Source organism: Ambystoma mexicanum, chromosome 2p (genome assembly GCF_040938575.1).
Source record: "Ambystoma mexicanum isolate Mex_15411 chromosome 2p, UKY_AmexF1_1, whole genome shotgun sequence".
Lineage (NCBI taxonomy): Eukaryota > Metazoa > Chordata > Amphibia > Caudata > Ambystomatidae > Ambystoma > Ambystoma mexicanum.
In genome coordinates, this window is record NC_090923.1 from 956743488 (window position 1) to 956764641 (window position 21154).

General features: G+C 49.3%; 1 protein-coding gene across 2 annotated transcripts in view; it reads right to left on the bottom strand.

Moving 5' to 3' along the window:
* The window catches only part of LOC138566960 (atypical kinase COQ8A, mitochondrial-like), a 349117-nt gene that overhangs the window by 178804 nt on the left and 149159 nt on the right, over positions 1 to 21154 (bottom strand). For both annotated transcript variants that reach the window (XM_069644743.1, XM_069644744.1), the window contains exon 3: positions 7132 to 7395. In XM_069644743.1, coding sequence (XP_069500844.1) covers positions 7132 to 7395 — 264 coding nt within the window. The remainder of the gene's footprint in view (positions 1 to 7131; positions 7396 to 21154) is intronic.

Here is a 21154-nt window from a genome sequence, read left to right on the forward strand (position 1 = left end):
GGGGACGCTCCGGAGGCCGCATCAGGATGGGGGATTGTCCCTTCCGGATTATGAGTTATATATTTTATGGCGGCACCGCTGTAGGCTACAAGAAGATGGGGTGATTCGAGTGAAGGGGAAGTGCAACTGTTACTGGGAACACTTCCAAGATACAGACAGGGAATCTTGTTGTTATGGGATTCTATAGGGCTGGTGAGATAGGAAAACCTACACAAGGTCCCGAGGCCAGTGTGGAGCAGACTGTAATTCCAAGGCTAATGGGTTGTACAGGGTATCCAGTCATTGCATCGAATACAAAGCATTGAATGCATTTTTTTCAAAGGTAAAGGTTTTATTAGAATTATACTGGGTTGTAAGGGGTAAAAAACAGTGGTTGGGGACCCCCCCCCCATTTAAAAAAAAGGAAAAAAATGAATGCAATGCTTTTTTTTGTTGCTTTTTTTAGATGCTAAGGCATTCGATGCAATCACTATAAACTGTTGTACAGTCCTGAACTCCCCCTAGGATTTAACAGCAGATTATGGGAGTTCGTGAAAAACATGTTTCTTCTCAGGTTGCGGAGTGGAGTATGGCGTAGATTAGGAGATTTTTTCGAACAATGGAAGGAGAAACATGATCTGCACTGGGGCTCCTTCCTGCTGTACATGCAGGTGGTGAAGAGTATGGCGGCCATGTGGGAGGGGATCCCGGAGGAACCAGGCATATACCCAGGATTACACGCCATAGTAGCACTGGGCGAGGGCAGGGGAGCCATATTGCGCGGCTATATAGGGGACTTCGGGACAGAAAAAACGAGATTGGATCTGAATGTCAAGGGGAAGTGGGAGAGGGATCTAGGGGAAGAGATAGCAGAAAGCACATGGGCACGAATCTGGGAGCAGGTAAAACAAAGTGTCTAGAAATGCATGTTTCCAGTTGATCCAATACAACTTCTTATATAGGGTCTATATGACCCCATCGAGGCTTCATGCCCTGGGCCACGGAGCCTCCAATAACTGTCATAGATGTGGAGAAAACTCGGCGGGCTTCTGGCATATGGTGTGGGGTTGTCCAGTGATTGCGCCATTCTGGGCAACTATGACGAATAAGATCAATACCCTGGAACAGGGACATACGGGTGCACACCAACTATCTGCTCGTTAGGACTGCTACCGGTTAGTTAAGATTTTCATATTTCTGATAAATCTTCCTGACCTGCATCAACCCCAGAACCTTTTGCTTTGACTAGGTAACTATTTTACCTTGTTCCTAGGTGAAGGGGACTCTTTTTCCCCTCTCACCCAGTCTTTTACTCTTTATGGGTGACCCTTTGAAGTCCCTCCATAGAGTACGGTTGAAGTTATAGTTTCCTACAACTTTTGGGTTTAGGCTAGGTTGCCCCTATGGGCTCCCCTGTTAAGTTCTCTTTCATGTACTTGGGTGAACTACAGTTCCCAAGTAGTAAAGAGGGATTTTCATCCCCCTTGACATTTTATATAGTGAGCCAGCACACCCCACCTTATGTGGAGTGCTGGGCGGATACAATGTATCCCCTTTCTTACCTACCTGTAACATTTTTGTTACAATTGGAAGTTTGCTTCAATGGCTGGTGGCAGTGGTTTTACCTTTATGACAGTCATTTCTACTTGCAGGCTGTTAATTCAGCCTCGTCAATGCACATAAGGGCTTACACTTTTAAAAAATGGTGGGCTCCTTTTTCAACATTTCTTGTGTGCTTGTAGTTTCTGGGGTCTTCCCCTACGATTCTAGGTGGGAACGACCTCAGTGGGAGTTTTGTCTTTGGCAGTAATCCTTTGTATTCCCTGCCAAGGCACCAGAGTATCTGAGAAGGCAGGAAGCGAAGGAGGAGTCCAAAGCACAGCCCTTTGTTTTTCGCCTTGCCTGAAAGGAGCCCAGTCTCAATAGGTGGCTGGCTATCGTCAATGGACAGCCATACCGGTCCTTTCTGTAAAATGCAGGGAGAGATTGCAGAGGTTGTGCTGTAGTTCCTGTTAAATACTCTGAACCTGGAAGCTGCTGTCAAGTCAACCACTGGAGCTGAAACCAAACAGGAAGATGAAAAAACGACAGCTGTAGCAATTTCCAGTGATCCGGAGAGCCTGCTGTTGGAGCATGCTGTTACCCTTTCTTCTAATTAACCTGGGGATCCCGAAAAAAAAGGACGACCCCGAACCAGTGCCTGGTGAGATTAATTAGACTCAAGAAGACCTGCAGTATGAGCCACCCCACATCATGCTGCAACCTTGCAGGGCTGCAATACCCCAATCCCCTGGGGCCTTGAGCCATCATGCGGTGCATAGTCTTCCAAACTCTGATCAAGCTGAATCTTTGGTGCCCTTCTCCAGGCTCTCCAGAGACACAATTTAAGTCCTTGAAGTCCCCTCACCAGAGTGCTGGACCAGATTAGAGACGAGAATCCGACTGACGATATTCAGTCTTCTCCAGGCTCCTGAAAAGGGTGCCAAACCTACAGAGCTGCATCCAGCCACGAAGAAACTGTTGCCTGGAGCCTTCCAGTGTCCCGTCTTCAGTCTTCATGACTAGGAATTCATCGACCAGGTTTTTGGCTGCAGATCCTAAAGTTTCCCCAGCTGCAAACTCTTCTTCTGTGCTGAGGTACTGTGTTGGCCGGGGTATTTACTTAACATAAGCCTGTGTGATTTCTGTATAGCTTTGGGGTGTTTCTTGCGATTGGGAGTCCTCTCATCCAGTTCACCCAGGCCCACTGCTGGAATCCTCCTAAGGTGTCTTCTCAGAAGTCTATGGACCCTTTCGACCTCTCTTTCAACCTCTCTGAAGTGAAATACTTGTTTGAATAGACTTCCTCAAGAACTCAGACTTTCCCTGCAACTGAACTATAATCTTACCCTGCCTACAGCTGGCTACTAGACCGCTAGGGTCCCTCTTCTGCCTGCCTCTTGCGAGAACTCATGCAATAGACTACGGAAGGACTGAATAAGAAAAGTATTCTGCCTTTTAAAGTATAACAAGTGATTAAAAGTTACTTGTGAAAGAGTTGGTTGGTAACTGCCCCTCGTGAGCAGTAGCAAAGGTTCTTACTTACCATCAGTAACTGATCTGCAATTCTGAAAAGTATATGTAAGGTTACTTTACTTACCTCTGAATTGGCTATGCCTCTCTCCCAAAAAGTAATGCTGTTGGATTCACTCAACTATTTCTTTCAGAATATTAGTGCATACATTTACCACCTGGGTCTTTCTTCCCCTGACCTTCTGTATAGCCTTTCTAGAAGAAGTCTGCCTTGGGTTTTACTTACCTTGAATAGCTGTGTGCAATTCCTAATAAGTGTATTGTAGGTTTTACTCACCTTGGTCTGCCTTGTTCCACCCTAAACTAAGTTAGAGAGTTACTGCTTACCTTAGTCTGTGTTTACTGATCTGAAAAGCAACTGTAACTGCCTTGGGTTTTAACTGCCTAGAATAGCTGTGTGCCATTCTTAAAAAGGGTTCTGTGGGTGTAGCTGACCTTGGTCTGCCTGGTGCAATCCTAAATTAGTGTAGAAAGCTATTGCTTAACTTAGTATGTGTTCCACTGATCTGAAAAGCAACTGTAATTGTATATTACACCATACGGTCTTTCTCACCTGGTATAACTGTGTGCTATCCTGAAGGTCGTTATAGGTTTATACTGTTCCTTGAATCTGTGTTCCACTATCCAGAAGAGTATCCTGATGAAGTGATGTCTTAACTGAGTGTCACTGCATGACTGACTGTGTCTACTACCCTTGATTTACTGTGGGGTAATCTGAAGGTAACTTATGGTTTTACTCCCAATGAATAGGTGTGTCCTATACTAAAAGGGTGTGATACGGTCTGACTTGCCTAGAAATAGTTTTTTTTTCTGTACATGGTCTATGCTTTGGTCTGTGCACTAGCATTGTGTTATGTTAGTATAATGTGTTTATGACTCTATGACAAAGTACCTACCCCAAGACTTAAACTTGGGCTTACTGTATTATTAATAAAACTTTATTTTTGTTACAATACTTCTGGTTGTAATTATTTCTGTTTAACCCTTGGAATACTACAAGTTCTTTGTACCTTCCTACAGCCCTCTCTCCCTCCTAAATTAAGCCTGGCTGCGCTGTCTACGCTACCCTACTAATTCTAAACAAAAGACGCATCGCGATATCTTGGAAAAAAAACACGGGCCCAGCGGTGCATGGACCAGAGATGGGGCTTTGCGGAGAGGACAGTATTAAGAACACAGATGGGGCCAGAGGAGGAACGGGGAGGCGAGGATGGATTGGGGACTGAGGCTCAATGATTTGAAATGGATGCCGGATTTAAAGCCACCTTGATCGATGCGGGACAGGATAAACGGGTCGGAGGGCTTTTGAAGGTTGGATACGGACACAGGGGTTAGAGGAGAGGGACGTATCACAAGGTTGAAAGGGCTTGGAATGGAAGGCAATGACTATGGGAATTATGGGAGTTCACAAGGGGAAAAGTGGAGGGCGGAAGGGGGGCAGCTGGGGAATGCGGTTGGGGATGGGATATAGCTGCACTTGTATTGGTTTATGCACCTAGAAATGCATCTACTGTTATTTTTATTATCGGTTAAGCGTCATGCACTATTCTATCCAAAAGTTAATAAGATAGCGGAAAGAAGGGAATGGGGGGAGGAGAGACTAGACTTGTGGGCTCGCGAGGAAGAAGTCTATGCTGATAGCAAATGATTGGATGTGCTGATAATACTGGGACCGAGTTGCAGGTTGTTGCTTTACTGCACTGTGAAAAAAATTAAACGGATTTAATTTAAAAAAAATAAAACAAATCTCATCTATATACAGGGCCCAATGTTTAACATCATGTTTCCACAAGGAATTGGTAAAGGTCGATGATTGTTCTAGACAGCTCATGGAAATGGTCTCCAGGTAAGACGCAACGCTAGCTCCCACACAAATAACCTGCATCATTGTGAGTAAAACACATGGGAGCTTGTTTTGAGCGAACTGTACCGGACGTTATCTGCATAAAAGCTTTGCATAAGTTTTTCCCACATATCATTTCCGGCACAGCTTATTTTCCTTGATTTGTACAGTGGAGAGGAGGGGCAGAACCTAACTTATGTTCCTCCAGTCCCCTCCTCTCTGCCATACAAATACCCCAGCATTTGTGCACAGCCGTGGATTTTCATGCTGGCGCAAATGCTGGGGATTTGTATGGAGTCCACCGTCCTTTTACAACAGCAAAAAGCAGGCGGACTCTATAGGGATTCATTGTAAACGCTGCCTGCCATGCATCCATATCAGGCAGCGTTCACTCAATTTGCACGGCGCAGTGCAAAAGGGGAGGGCAAAAGGCAGCGTACACACTTGTGCTCTGGCTTTTGCCCTTCCTTTTTGCACTCCTCTGTGCAAATTATGAAAAACTGGCAGCCGAGACCGGTGTACGTGAAGGTGTACACGTAACGGGTCCCAGCCGCCAAATTACGGGAGACTCAAAAATGAGCTCCATGGCTGGAGAGCTCATCAAAAGGTTAGCAAAAGAAAAGCAATTGCAACATACCCAACGCGGAGTCATTTTCATGTTTGCATTGCACTGCAGTCCCACCTAATGAAGACATTGCAGTACCACCTAATGAAGGCGCTGCAGTCCCACCTAATGAAGGCGCTGCAGTCCCACCTAACAAAGGCGCTGCAGTCCCACCTAACAAAGGCGCTGCAGTCCCACCTAACAAAGGCGCTGCAGTCCCACCTAACAAAGGCGCTGCAGTCCCACCTAACAAAGGCGCTGCAGTCCCACCTAACAAAGGCGCTGCAGTCCCACCTAACAAAGGCGCTGCAGTCCCACCCAACAAAGGCGCTGCAGTCCCACCTAACAAAGGCGCTGCAGTCCCACCTAACAAAGGCGCTGCAGTCCCACCTAACAAAGGCGCTGCAGTCCCACCTAACAAAGGCGTTGCAGTCCCACCTAACAAAGGCGTTGCAGTCCCACCTAAACAAAGGCGTTGCAGTCCCACCTAAACAAAGGCGTTGCAGTCCCACCTAAACAAAGCGTTGCAGTCCCACCTAAACAAGGCGTTGCAGTCCCACCTAAACAAGGCGTTGCAGTCCCACCTAATGAAGGCGTTGCAGTCCCACCTAATGAAGGCGTTGCAGTCCCACCTAATGAAGGCGTTGCAGTCCCACCTAATGAAGGCGTTGCAGTCCCACCTAATGAAGGCGTTGCAGTCGCGCTGCAGTCCCACCTAATGAAGGCGCTGCAGTCCCACCTAACGAAGGCGCTGCAGTCCCACCTAACGAAGGCGCTGCAGTCCCACCTAACGAAGGCGCTGCAGTCCCACCTAACGAAGGCGTTGCAGTCCCACCTAACGAAGGCGTTGCAGTCCCACCTAACGAAGGCGTTGCAGTCCCACCTAACGAAGGCGTTGCAGTCCCACCTAACGAAGGCGTTGCAGTCCCACCTAACGAAGGCGTTGCAGTCCCACCTAACGAAGGCATTGCAGTACCACCTAATGAAGGGATTATTCCAGAACCTTATGATTTTTGAATTTTTGAACTGCAACATGCACAAAGGACTACTTTGTATGAAGGGAATATGAAACTTCACTTTAAATACAAGTGGATTCAACAATCAACGGTGATGCCATGAAGTGTTCTTTTAGAAGTACATGGCATAAGTGATCAGCAAAAGGTAAACTGCTTCGTGTGTATCCGTATATCGGACCTCGGGGGGGGGGGGGCAGGCCATTGACCACACACACACACAGAGGCTTGGATTTCACCTGCACTTATAAATTGCCTGCGTGAATAGTTGTAGCATGTACCTTATGTGGTCACGCATGTTGCGCATGGAACGTTTAACTTCATGATAGGCTGTGGGGCAATGGAATGAGGTGCACGCAGACACGGAGGCCCTCACTAACGCTTTTGTTTCCCTTCAACTGCATGAGTTTAGGCGTCCAAGTCCTAGTATGACCAGTCAGGACGAGGACAGGGGCGGAGAGGGAAAGGGCTATGAAAGTTAGGAGGCCAGTGAGAGGTGGCGGCGCCCCAGGAAAAGCTGAACAGTACTAAACCCCTTACACCCGTCTATAGCCTCTGTGATGAAGGGTGCAGTGGCAGCATGGAGAGCGGTATTATCCCTGCTGTGTGTAATGCATTACCATCTGCTTGAAGGGTCGGTTGGCGTCGCGTTTGCACTCCCGTGCTTTCCGCAGGTCCTCCGGCGTCAGTCCGCCAATGGTCGCCGTGCTCTGGTGGTAGCGTCGCAGCGGCACCACGGCGGTAGGCCAGTCCTTCGCGGGCATAACAAGGTCCGTTCTCCTTTCAGGCCTCACATCAATAGACCAATGGGCACTGCGGCTTGCAATAGCTCCTGGTGCTGTGGCACAGTTCCGGCTCCTGGACTCGCACCTCTGAGGCAGGTCCTGCAGAAGGGACAGGGATCAGGGGTAAGTACACCTTGCAGCAAGTTTCATCCATGCTCTCTTCTCACAAAAACTCCACCTTGACACGCAACTATGGGAAATATCAGATGTGACTCTAATGGACATAATTTTAACCATTTAAAACAACATCCGAGTAGGTACTTTAGCGATTCAGATTTCTCGCCTGTAGGGGGCACACATCTCTGCAGCAAGACTTAATTATCCAGCAAGGAAACGAGCTTTTTCAAGATATCCAGAGAGTACATTTGCTCTTCCGGAGCACCTGAGGTCTGCTCCCACCCTCCCATATATCATCACATCACAGATAGGCCAAAGCGCTGCTGAACATGGAAAACACAGAACACTTCACACACATCTATATACATGTTCAGCTTTCTGTATGTAACTATTATTACCCAGACATTAGCACAAGACGCGCAGTCACAAAATTACATAAAACAACAAACCTGTTCTCGATCGGAAATAAGGATTACATCGAATATGGAGTCTAAACATCGTAAAACAGCAACGGAAAGTGCACAAAAGACATGCATCAACCATCTGGCACCATATGTAACGTTCTGCACAATTGGCAACATAAAAGAGCAGTAACAACAACAACAATTTCAACATCTTGTTGATATCTTGGCTGTGTGGCCACTTACATATTTGGCAGTGGTTTGGAGTGATAGTAAATTGCAAGGAAATAATTCAAATTGCCAACAGCTGCAAAGATCCTGGAGAGCGAGGCTCGGTTCACGGCACTTGAGGCAAGCTCTTCTACCGTGAAGTGTGTAAGTAACACGGCAAAGCTTAGGAATATTTTAGATCTTCGAGAAGAGGATGGGTTTAGGGACAGTTCAGCGCAGAGGTGTTCCCCGCCACCCACCCCCCTCACACCCCTTCCACCGCACCACAACACTGTATGGCCAAGTACCTAAAATGGGGAACCAATGTTAGGCACAGGAAATGACTCCCCTATTTTTGATTAGGATTATTTCCGCCTTTATTCAATAACTGTCTTAGAAGCACTAATGGATCAGGAAATGCCCCTTACCCGTGTGAAATGTATAGATTGGACAGCACTTTGCACTTCATCCTTCTTTTTGTTCCTTGTATGGAAAATGTGTATTTTGTTTATTTGTATAGCACACCGGGCCCAAGGGCATCTGGGCGCATATTTTAGGAAGCAAGTTTACGATTACATGCATGGAGCATTAGCAGGCTCTACCCGCTTACAGATAACATGGGGGTAGAACTAAAGGTCTGACAGAAATATATACAATGTAAAAACAACAAGCAAGAACAGGCAAGTGTGATATACAAGCAATTCCAGTGACAATTTAGAGCATAAAATATAGGATAACCACACGACAAAAAATAGGCACAGGAAGAATAAATTGCCTCTGTGCGAAGGGAATCTGCACAGAGCAATACAAGCGTTATATACCAGTGAGCTGAACGGTATAATGCTAAGGTGGGAGACAGAGATAGCATCCATAGTATACCGTCAAGTATATCATAGGGTTTGTGTTGATAGCCATACTTTAGTTTTGTTCTTAAAGGATTGGAAGGAAGGCTCAGCTCTGATGGCATTCGGAAGGGTATTCCAGAGCTTAGTGGCCAAGACCGGGAAGCCGACGCCGCCAGCCTTTTGTAGTTTAAACCTAGGGAGGGATAGACTATGGGCTTGGGCCGCTCTCATGGGCCGAGTGGATGTGTGGGGTGTGAGTCGGTTGGCTAGATAGATGGGGGCCTGGTTGGCCTTGTGAGTCAGGGCAAGTGTTTAAAGGAGATTCTATGCTTAACAGGAAACCAATGTAGATTACGACTGTGGTTGGAAATGTGGTTTCTAGGTATGTTTAATGCTGCTCTAATGGCATTATTCTGAATGACTTGGAATTTGTTAAGGTTAGGTTGACTAGTCCCTAGATAAAGAGCGCTACAATAGTCTATCTTAGACATAACGCGTGTTCGAGCCAAGATGGTACAGTTAGGAGTAGTCAGGAATGCTCTACATGCAGTGATAAGTTTACACATATAGGCAGACGCTGAGCTAACAGCATTGGTTTATCTGCACAGTGATAGTGTAGAGTCGAGGTAGATTCCTAAAGTGTTAGTGTCCTTGGATACCTTAATGACGCGGCCATCAATGATGAACGACTTGAAGGAGGGGTCAAGTTTGTTAAGACGTTGGTATGAACCCAGAATAAGGAGTTCCGTCTTGTCATCATTGAGGCAAAGTTCGTGCTTAGCCATCCAAGCCTGAATAACCATGTAGACGTCATTCAAGGCTTTGGTGTCCACTGCATAATCACCCGCGATGGGGAGGAGTATCTGGGTGTCGCCAGCATAGTTACTGTACAAGACACCCAGATAGTCAAGAACATCAAACAATGGCTTGGTGAACACATTATAAAGTGTTGTTGACACACAGTTGCCTTAGGGTCGCCACTGTGAATGGGAGCAGGGTCAGCCGATGCTGACAGAGAAAAGACCTGCATAAATCTGTTGCTTAAGAAGGATCTGATCCAGGCGGTAGCAGTGTCAGAGAAGTGGGCGGCTGCTGTGAGGTGCTGGCAGAGGATTTGGTGGCTAACCAGATCAAAGGCCGCTGAAAGATCAAGGAGTAATAGCAAGGCTAATTTTCCATTGTCTTTCAGTACTCAATCTGGGTTTTTAGGTCAATGAGGTCGGTTTCCGTCCCATACCTAGGCCAAAAAACAGATTGCCTTAAGCCCAGAATATTTTTAACTTCCAGATAGTCCTGGATCGGGAGGTAGGCAGCCCGATCAAGTATTTTAAGCAGAAATGAGACAGTGGTGATGGGCCTGTAGTTAGTATGTAGGCTAGGATCACGGGAGGGTTTTTTTAAGCAGGTGGATGACCCAGACGTTGTTTAGGTTGTCTGGGACTTTACCTGTTTTGAAGGCTGAATTTATAAAGGCAGTAATGAATGTGGCTAGATCATGGGAGGCCTCCTTGATAATGGGGGCTGGGCAAGAGTCGCCTTGACAGTTGGAGGGTTTAATTTTATTAATGATGCATTCAACTTCAGCAATAGTAAGAGGAGAGAAACTAAAAGGTTTAATGTTAAGAGTGGCCTGTGAGATAGCAGTCGTAGGGGTAATCAGTTGCTTGTCTGTCTGTAGACAATTTTGTTTAGTTTCGATTTTAGTTTGTAGGGTGGCAATTTTGTCCATGAGTGCTTTCTGTATGTTGGAGCACCATTTGCTGTCTTTAGTGCAAGAATCAGGGGGAGTAGCAGGCGATTGAAGTTCCTTCAGAATCTTAAACAATTCTTTGGTGTTAGAATCTGCTAGCATAATACGTTTGTTGAAGATATCTTTTTTAGCCTGGAGGATAGCCTCTTTGTAGTTGATGGAGGCTATGATGAGACCAATCTTATGGGCATCCGATGGGTGACTTTTCCAACGAGCTGTAGCACTGCATTTTTCTTTTCGTAGCACTCTCAAATGTGGTGTAAACCATGCGTTGAGATGTGCACAAGGTTTAGATTTCCTAAGTTTGATTGGGGCGATTGAGTTCAAAGCTGTGAGCATCAAATGGTTATAGGTTTCCGCTAGCGTTGAGGGGTCAGAACAGGAAGCTGACACTTTGCTAAGGGTGGGAAGAATCAATGGGAGAATTTTGTCACTTGTTATATCCCTTTTGTTCCTAGTAGGCAGGGCCGGTGCAATATTCTGTTTGGGGCATTGGACAGCTTCTGCTGAAGGTAATAGTATGATGGTCTGATCAGATGCTGGATGAATTGGTCTGGAGGCTAACGTTACAGTTGGAGTCGATAAGCCAGTCGAGTGTCCGCCCTTTAATGTGAGTAGATTCTGATTTTTATTTCCGTTTTTCACAAAATATGATAGAAGCCATTGCCTTGGAGCCATGTTCTGGTTGTTATGCCAGAAGACACCTCTAGCTGTTCTTTTGTTGCTTGTTTCCTTTTTGTCCTGATCAATTATAAAGACTTTAGCTTCCAGGCACCTCATGTGAGCTTGGTGTAGTCGAGACCCTCCTGGGCCTCGGTTTTTGTATTTCTTGCATGCCCCTAAGGTCCCCAGGCTGTACCTGCAGCCCTGTGTGCTCTGCTTCCTCTCCCTCCCTCCCTCCTCCCGAGTCCTGCCACCTCCCCTGATAGGCCAATTGCTCCATCTGTTGCCATGCTGTGTTGTTGCACCAGCCCCTGAGCGCCACTTCAGCTTCCCAGCACTTCAGCTGAGCTTGGTGTAGTCGAGACCCTCCTGGGCCTCTATTTTTTTTATTTATTGCTTGCCCCTAAGGCCACCAGGCCGTGCCTGCAGCCCCATGTGCTCTACTTCCTCTCCCTCCCTCCTCCCGAACCCACCCACCTCCCCTGATAGGCCAATCCACCTGGTCATAAGTGACCATTCCAGGGCAGCCCTCTGCCTGTGCAGCCCCTGCGGCGAAGGGCCCAAGGCAAAGGGCGGTTCCAACAGAGGCGGCTCCAGATCGTGTCTGCAGGTGTCCGCAAGGGAAGCCAGTGGCCAGCCATCAACCAGCAACTACTCTGACCAGTACGGTAGGAGCAGCGCAATTACTCTACCCTGGAAGCCTAACCGCTTAGCAAACCTATCTAAAACACTGATTATCTTCCACTGCCTCCCTCGCTCCCACACTATGAATTCTAGCTGTGTTTAGTATTGTACCCAACTGTTCATTTGACCCTCAAATCTAGCTGTTTTTAGAATTGTACTCAACTACTTAATTGACTCTCAAATTCTGCTGTTTAGGACTGTACTCAAACTGATCTGTTGGACGCAGGCCCCTCTCCCACTACACTGAACTCTCAAATCTAGCTGTGTTTAGGATTGTATTCAATTCCTCTGTTAGACATAGGCCTCTCTCCCACTATACAGGACCTTCAAATCCTACTGGTTCTCAGGATTGCTCTGAATTACTCAATTGTCTCTCAAAATCTAGCTGCATTTAGTCTTCTACTCAATTGTTCAATTGACTCTCAGGCCTAACAGCGTTTGGTACTGTACTCAATTGACACTCAATTCCAGTGGTGTTTGGTATTATACTCAATTGCTCTGCCAGGCGTAGGCCTCCCTCCCACTATACAGGACCCTCCTATCCAGCTGTGCTCAGTCACTACCTGAAGTCAGGCCTCTCCCGCTGTCCAGTCAACTCATGGAGCGCTGAATTATTCCTAAAACCCAGACCTTCCTCTAGCTACTAAGGGGTCTCGAAACCAGCTACTCGAACGACCGCCTGAGACCGTCTGAAACAGGTCCCCACCTACCCGTCAGGGCCCAATTGAAGCGTTAAGCATTACCTGCCATTATTGATCATCCACACCTGTGAAAGCAAGTCCCAACCTCCTGCGAACACCCATAATCTATCACTACTCACCTTATCGGAGTCCACACCACCCGACAGCCGAACGCCCACCTCCACAAACCTGACAGTGCACCCATAGGAAACACACCGGACAGGAAAGACAGACTGAACCTGAGAGCATCGAAGCATATCAAGAATAAAGAAACACCAATACTGTGCTTGCACAATAAATCACTGAGGACCACTTACCCTGCTACCACTGCACTGTGTACCAAAATGCCCCGACCGAGAAAGGGACGCAGAGAAAGAGCAAAATCGTGCAACAATGGCCACGGACACACAAAGCCAACAGCACCCAGCAGAAGCAGCCTCAAACTCAGGAAACACCCCGCCTAACACGGTTATCACCAGAACAAACCATGTAAGAAAAAAATCCTTATATTTTACACCTTACCTCATGACAACCACGAAGCGTTGCTACCTCAGCAACACTAAAATCTCAACAGATACAAAAAATCCCCCAAAACACCCAGAAAAAAGAAGGGAGCACCCAATAAGAGAGTGGGGTGATTCCAACTCCCTTACCCCTTACATCACAAGAACAGAGGGGCATCATCGATACCCACAACATACCAGACAAGATGACGAAGCCCATGTAACCAACAACCCTACCATTAACCTAACTGACCGATTCAATGAAGAAGAAGCCATCGCTGATTTTCAACCGATCGTCATCACTGGAGAAGCACCACAATTGAATAGCCATGCCATCAACCTAGTGGACCGCTTCAATGAAGAAGCAGCTGTCGCTGTTCTTCATCCAATCAACATCAATATGGAAACACCACGACGGAACAACTACAAACCTGAACAAGAAACAACCAATAAACAAAACCACACCAAGAAAATCCACTGTAATTTAATAAATGCAAGATCAATGTCCAAACATTCAACCGAAATATACAACCTCCTATCTGACAGAGGTATCGACATCCTATTTGTAACTGAAACATGGCTAGACAACTACAAGATCACCCTCAACAACTGCCTGCCTGATAACTTCAAATGCATCCAGGTAAACAGGAAAACTAAAAGAGAGGGGGGGCTGGCAATCATCCACGAGGAACTCCTGGCTATCAAACTGGAAGATCCATTAAACATCGATAAGGAACAAGTTACTTACCTGTAACCGTTGTTCTCCTGCATGGGTCTGGTATGGATTCACATGCTCATGAATATTCCCTGTTGTCAGGCCGGAAATACTCGGTAAGGAAAAAATCAGTATCAGTTTCGTTTCTGATCTGTCTTTCTCAGTAGTAACCAATCACTGGTCTCTGGGTCATACTGCCCCCAGCCAATGACTTCCCTCTCCCTAAGCCCCGCCTCTGGCAGCCATCCTCAGATTTGGTAGCACGTGAAGAGGCAGTATGACCAAGTGAAGAGCCGCAGAGGGGTAGGAGGGAGGGTTTGCATGTGAAGCCATACTGCCCCCAGCCAATTACTGCCCTCTCCCTAAGCCCCGCCTCTGGCAGCCATCCTCAGATTTGGTAGCACGTGAAGAGGCAGTATGACCAAGTGAAGAGCCGCAGAGGGGTAGGAGGGAGGGTTTGCATGTGAAGCCATACTGCCCCCAGCCAATGACTGCCCTCTCCCTAAGCCCCGCCTCTGGCAGCCATCCTCAGATTTGGTAGCACGTGAAGTGGCAGTATGACCAAGTGAAGAGCCGCAGAGGGGTAGGAGGGAGGGTTTGCATGTGAAGCCATGCCAAACCCATGCTGCAGAACAACAGTTACAGGTAAGTAACTTGTTCCTTCTCCAGCATGGGGTCTGGCATGGATTCACATGCTCATGAATATAAGAATACATAGCAGTACACACATGCACAACCACGGGAGGTGGCAAAGGCTCAACATTAAGCATTACATAAAAACTCAACATTAAGCATTTCCTACCTCCTCACCAGGCTCACCTTAGGCGAACAGGTTGCGCAGCACTGCTTGGCCGACCCTGTACTCCTCCCTGGAATCCCAGTCGACGCAGTAGAATCTCATGAAGGTGTGCGTCAACCTCCACGTAGCAGCCCTGCAGATGTCCAGCAGGGGCACACCAGACAAGAACACCGTGGTAGCAGCGATAGCTCTGGTCGAATGGGCTCTCGGGCGGCCGGGCAACAGTCGGTTTGCCAACCGATGACAGTGCATGATGCAGCTGGAGAGCCATCTGGAAATGGAAGCCTTCGAGAGAGCCTTCCCTTGGTTCACAGGTCCAAAGTACACAAACAGCTGTGATGCCATCCGAAAACTCTTTGTTCGGTCCATGTAGAACTTCAGCGCTCTAGCTACATCCAGCGAGTGCAAAGTCCTCTCGGCCGGCGACAAAGGCGACAGGAAAAAAAACGGGCAACACCAAGGGCTCGTTGAGATGGAAGTCCGACAGCACCTTGGGCATGAAGGAGGGGTGCGTCCTCAGCACTACCCTCGTATCGTGAAAAGTCAGGTATGGAGGCTTGCAGGAGAGCACCTGGATCTCTCCCACACGTCGTGCGGAGGTGATGGCCACCAGAAACGCTGTTTTCCACGACAGAAACTTCAACGGGGCCGAATGCAACGGCTCGAATGGCGGACCCATGAGCCTGGTCAGCACCATGTTGAGCTCCCACGCCAGGGCTGGTGCCTTCACCGGCGGGAATGATCGAAACATTCCTTTCATAAATTCCTTGACCAGTCGATGAGACCACAGGGATGACCGCCCTGTAGTCCTGGTATATCGGGAAATCGCTGCCAGGTGTATCTTGATTGAAGCGTGAGATAGTCCAGCTTTGGCTAGCGACAGTAGGTACGGCAATACTTGAGGGGCCGTAATCTGCAGAGGGTTAATCTTCTGTGCCCGGCACCAGATAGAGAACCTCTTCCACTTATGTCCGTAGCACTTGAGAGTTGAGGATGCTCTGGCCTTCGCAAGAACCTCTCTGCAGTCGGCCGGGATATCGTACCCTCCAAACTCTAGTGCTGCAGGAGCCAGGCCTGCAAGTTCAGCACCTCTGGGTCGTGATGAAGAATGGCGCCTCCTTCTCTGGAGAGAAGATCTGCGTCCGCCGACAGCTTGATGGATGGGGATGTCGACAAGTCCAGAAGGTGCGGGAACCAGATCTGTCTCGGCCACGCCGGTGCGACGAGGATCATCCTGCACTGGGAGTTCTTGAGCTGGTTGACGAGTCGGAGCAGCAACGGCAACGGAGGGAACGCATATAGGAACAGGCCATCCCAGGGGAAAAAGAAAGCATCGCCATGCTCCTCGGTTGGGGAAACCTGCTGGCGAACCTCTGGCACTTGAGTTCGCCGCCGTCACGAACAGGTCGATCTGGGGTTTGCCCCATCGCTGAAAGAGTCGGTCCACTTGGTCCTGGCGTAGTTCCCACTCCTGGCAGAAGCGCAGCTCCCTGCTGAGGGAGTCAGCAATGGTGTTTTTTATCCCTGCCAGATGAAACGGCACCAGAAACATCTCTTGAGCAACGGCCCAATGCCACAGATCCTGGGCTTCTCTGGATAGGGCTGGGGACCTGGTTCTGCCCTGCTTCCGGATGTAAAACATCCTGGTGGTGTTGTCGGTGAGGATCCTCACAACCTTGCCCTTGAGGGACGGGAGAAAGGACCTGAGGGCCCAGAACACTGCCCGGAGCTCCAGGATGTTGATGTGGAGCGGCTTCTCCTCCGGGAGCCAATGGCCTCTTGCGTGAAGACCTCTGGTGTGCGTTCCCCACCCCTCCAGGGAGGCATCCGTCATCACCGTCACCTGGTGGGGGGGGTCTGAAAATCTGTTCCTGCCGCCAGATGAGTGCGGGTGCCCCACCACCGGATCGCTCGATGGAAGGTCTCGTTGAGTAGCTGGATGGTCTTCGCTGTGTGTTCCACAGCGAGCTCCCTTGTCCTTGCGTGGATGAGCCAATCGTCCAGGTAGGGGTAGAGGGAATTCCCTGTAGGCGCAGCCGCGCCGCCACTGGAGTGAGGCACTTGGTGAAAACTCTGGGTGCCGATTTCAGTCCGAACGGAGGGCCTTGAACTGGTAGTGCCGCCCTTGGACCACGAACCTGAGGAACTTTCGGTGTCCTTTTAAAATGGGGATGTGAAAGTATGCATCCTCCAAATGCAACGACAACAGGAAATCACCCTCCTCCAGCTGTCCCAGCACGTGCTGGAGGGTGACTATCTGGAACTTCTGTGCCTTGATGTACTTGTTCAGTCGCCGCAGGTCCAGGATGGGTCGCCATCCTCCTGTCTTCTTTTTCACGAGGAAGTACCTCGAGTATACTCCGGAGCCCCAGAGCCTCTTCGGGACAAGCTCGATGGCACCTTTTTTGAGCATCGCCCTTACCTGCAATAGCAGTTGAGGGACGTGATTTTCCTTCCTGGCCATGGGCGGAATGCAGGGGCACTTTTTTAGAAATTCGACGGCATGCCCCTGGGCCAGGGCATCCAGCACCCAACGGTCGCTGGAGATGGACTCCCACACGCTGACTAACTTCGCCAGCCGGCCTCCCACCGAGGTGCTTCGGTCGGGGCCCGACACCACGGTCGGTTAAATCTTGCTTGGAGGACACCTTGCCGCCTTGGCCTCCCTGGCGATGACGGCGGGGTCCACCCGACTTGCCTCGTCCTCTATAGGCTTCCTGTGATGAGGAGCGGGCCGCTTGGCGGTACGTAGAGGAGCCACAGCCGAATCCCTTGGAGGCACCCTGCTTGCCTCCGGTGCTCCGAAAGGACGGCCTTCATTGCAGGAGAACGCCTAGGGCCTTAGCTGACTCCGTGTCCGCCTTGATGGCTTGGAGGGACTCATCCACTGTTTTCCCAAACAGATTGTTCCTGTCAAACGGCATGTCCAAAACCTTGGCTTGGATTTCCGCCAGGACGTACGTCACCTTGAGCCACCCTTGTCGTCTAAGGCAAACGATGTTGCCTAGCTGGCGGAAGCCGGTGTCGGCAATGTCCGTTGCCACCGTAATGGCGTGGTCCGACGCCACTTTGCCTTCTTGCAAGATCTCCAGGGCCTCGGCCCTCTTGTTGTCCGGTAGGAAGTCCAACAGGGGGGCGATCTTGTACCATAACTCCCTGCCATAGCGGGCCACGATCGCGAGGGGGTTGGCCGCCTTAATCGTTGTTGCCGTCGACGAGCTAACTCGTCCCATTGCGTACAGCTTCTTTCCGTCGTCATCCGGCGTGGAAGTTGACGTTGAAGCCGATCCCCCCCCCATGCTTTCTTCTTTGCCGCCACTGAGACGACAGAGTTAGGGGTCGGTTGTGCCCCAAGGCACAAAGGAGCCATGTCGGGGACCCGGTACTTCTTCTCGTACCGATCCCTCTTGGCCGGCGTCGTAGACTTATTCTTGAGGAGGGGGGGGGGACCCTCATCCCAGATGTCATCCAGCAGAGGCACGGCGAGGACTGTTTTCCTCTTGGCCTCACGCCGTTGGTAAAGGAAACCTTCCTTCTTCTCTTCGGGGCAGAGCAGGGTGGCGATCATCGCGTGGAAAGATCCAATCTCGTCGGGCGGGGAGGCCCGGGCTGGGGGCGATGGGAGCTCCGTCCCGTCGTGGCCGTTCCTGTGTCATCCCCAGGGACGGGGGACGGGGGACGGGGGCAAAGGTTGAGTAGGCCGCAAGGACTGAAAAGGCGGGGCTGGATGGATCCGTCTTCTCTTGTTTGGGGGGCTTCCCGCCGGGCCTGGCTCTGGCTCCTCCGTCGAGCCTGGTTCCGGTTCCTCCATCGGTGGTAAGGGCAATCTCGTCCTTATCTCCGAACATAAGGATTGTTTTTCCAACAAAATGGCCGCCGAGTTGTCCTGCGGCTCCAGAAGCGACGGGTGACTAGGACCCTCGCCGGTGCCGCCGTCACCTTCGTTGGGATCCCTCCCGTGGGAACGGATCGAGGCCCTCTAGGACTTCTACCAGCTCCTCCTCGGATGCTGTGTCGTTGTCCACAATGGCCACCGCCCCCCCCCTCTTATTCCTGCCAGGGTCTTCATGGGGGTCTTTTCGATGGGTCTGAAAGAGGCCTCCCTCTGGGGAGGCAGGGAGACACTGGGCCCCGAGGTCGTCTCTACTGGTGTAGCCTCCACAGGCTGCGCCAGGGCCGCCGCGACTTCCTCGATAGAGGCCTTAGCCGGGTGAATCAAGGCCTTTACCACCTTATGTGGGCCTGTGGCCTTCACCTCGGGGGGAGGGTCACCTTCTCGCTCCCCCTCCAGCCTTCCTCTTCCCTGAGCCAGAGCGTTGGCTCGTGGTTGATGGTGCTGGAGAGGATGCACCCTGCCTGGCAGCCGAGGAGCCCGACCGTTCAGCGCTCCCGGTGCCCGCGGACTCGCGGTGCTTTGCCTTCTGTTGTCGCCGGGGCACCCTCACAGGACTTAGAAGACCGCTTGGACGACGACTTCTTCTTCTCACCTGAAGGGCGCTTTCGTTCCAACCAGTTGGAGAGACGAAGGTGTCGATCCCCGATGGTCCGTTCCGACATGTTCCTGCAAAACGCACAGTCCTTCTCCACGTGCGTTTTGTCCTCATGAAGGCAGTAGAGACATTTCGAGTGCTCGTCCTCCTTGAACACATTCTGCAGCTGGCATCCAGGGCAAACCCTGAACAGCTTTCCGGGCGTCGAGCTTCCTTTCTCCTGGGCCATGTTCGGGTAGGCCGCAGAAAACTCCTGGACTCCTCCAAGAAGCATAACTCGACGAAATCTTCACCCTTGAGGGGCGTACAAAAATCCGACATGGATCCCTGTAAATCGGATGTAGAGACAGTGGAGCTTGAGCCTCTATTTGACCGGAAAATGAGAAATTCTCTTTGAAAAATGCGCGAAAACGCAGCAAAAGATCGAGAGCTGAACACGAGGACTCCCAACACGAGTGTGCGGTAAAAATCTGAGGATGGCTGCCAGAGGCAGGGCTTAGGGAGAGGGAGTCATTGGCTGGGGCAGTATGACCCAGAGACCAGTGATTGGTTACTACTGAGAAAGACAGATCAGAAACGAAACGGATACTGATTTTTTCTTTACCGAGGATTCCCGGCCTAACGACGGGGAATATTCATGAGCATGTGAATCCATGCCAGACCCCATGCTGGAGAAATGCAAATCCTTAATACTACGCCTATCAGTCAACCCCAAAACAAACCTGAAATTCATACTGATATACAGACCACCAACCTACGATGCAACCTTCGTAGACGACTTCACAGAAACAGTCACCATCCTAGCCATCAAGCACAATCATCTGATCATCCTCAGACATTTCTGGTTCGATGAAGAAACCACAACCACACAAAAATCTTTAATCGCCCAACTGGCAGCAATTAATCTACAACTAGTAAAAGGAGCAACGCATTCGGCAGGGCACACACTTGATGCAATCTTCGCCAATAAAGAACTCATTACCACGGCACCCCCAATTCAAATACTGTGGAGCACCTCATCATTTCATTCATAATCACTATGGCCGTTCCAATAAACAAGCAGCAAGACAAACCACCAATCACCATGAAAAGAAACTGGAGAACCATAAAAAATTCCAACCTAACTGAACTCCTGGACTCAGCAAACCACAAGCAACAAATATGGAAGAAGCTGACCTGGACAAAAAAGTAGCTTTACTCCACACCTGGATCGTAACAACCCTAGACGACATCGCCAAAGAAAAACCTTTCACTCCCTCACGAAAAAAACAATGGCAAAATGGGTCACCCCACTACTCAGCGCCATGAAAAGAAAAAAATGAAAACTAGAAGCAAAATGGAGGATCAACAACAATGCTGCAAACAAACTGAAATTTCTTCAACAGATCCCCCTCATACAAAAAGAAAATCCAAAAAGCAAAGCGGAAACACTACGATAACCAAATCTTCAAAGCACCAAACACCCAAAAAGAACTCTTCAAAATCATAAATGAAATTAAAAACCCACTGGGTTGCAACAACATGCCAATTCCATCAATGAAACTATGCAATGACCCAGGAGACCACCCCGCTTTTATTCAACATCTACTTATATCTATTAATCAAAATCATCAAAAGACACGGCCTCACCTGCTACAACTATGCTGACGACACACAATCTTCAAAATACAAGACACCCAAGAAGAAAACACAACACTAGAGAACTGCCTCCGTGATATATTCAATTGGATGAACTGGACCCAGCTCAAAATTAACCCAGGCAAAACAGGGATAATGATCGTCACAAAAAACGGAGGAGACATCAACTACATCCCTTGGCCAAGAGATCTCGGTACGACCCCAGCACCATCGCCGATTGTAAAAAATCTGGGGCTCCTGATGGACAACAATCTCACTCTTGAGCCACAAGTAAACACTCTACTCAAGAAATGCTTCTTTCTCCTGCAAACGGCAAAAAGAATTCTACCGTTCCGGTCATTCGCCAACAAAATGTCCAGAGTA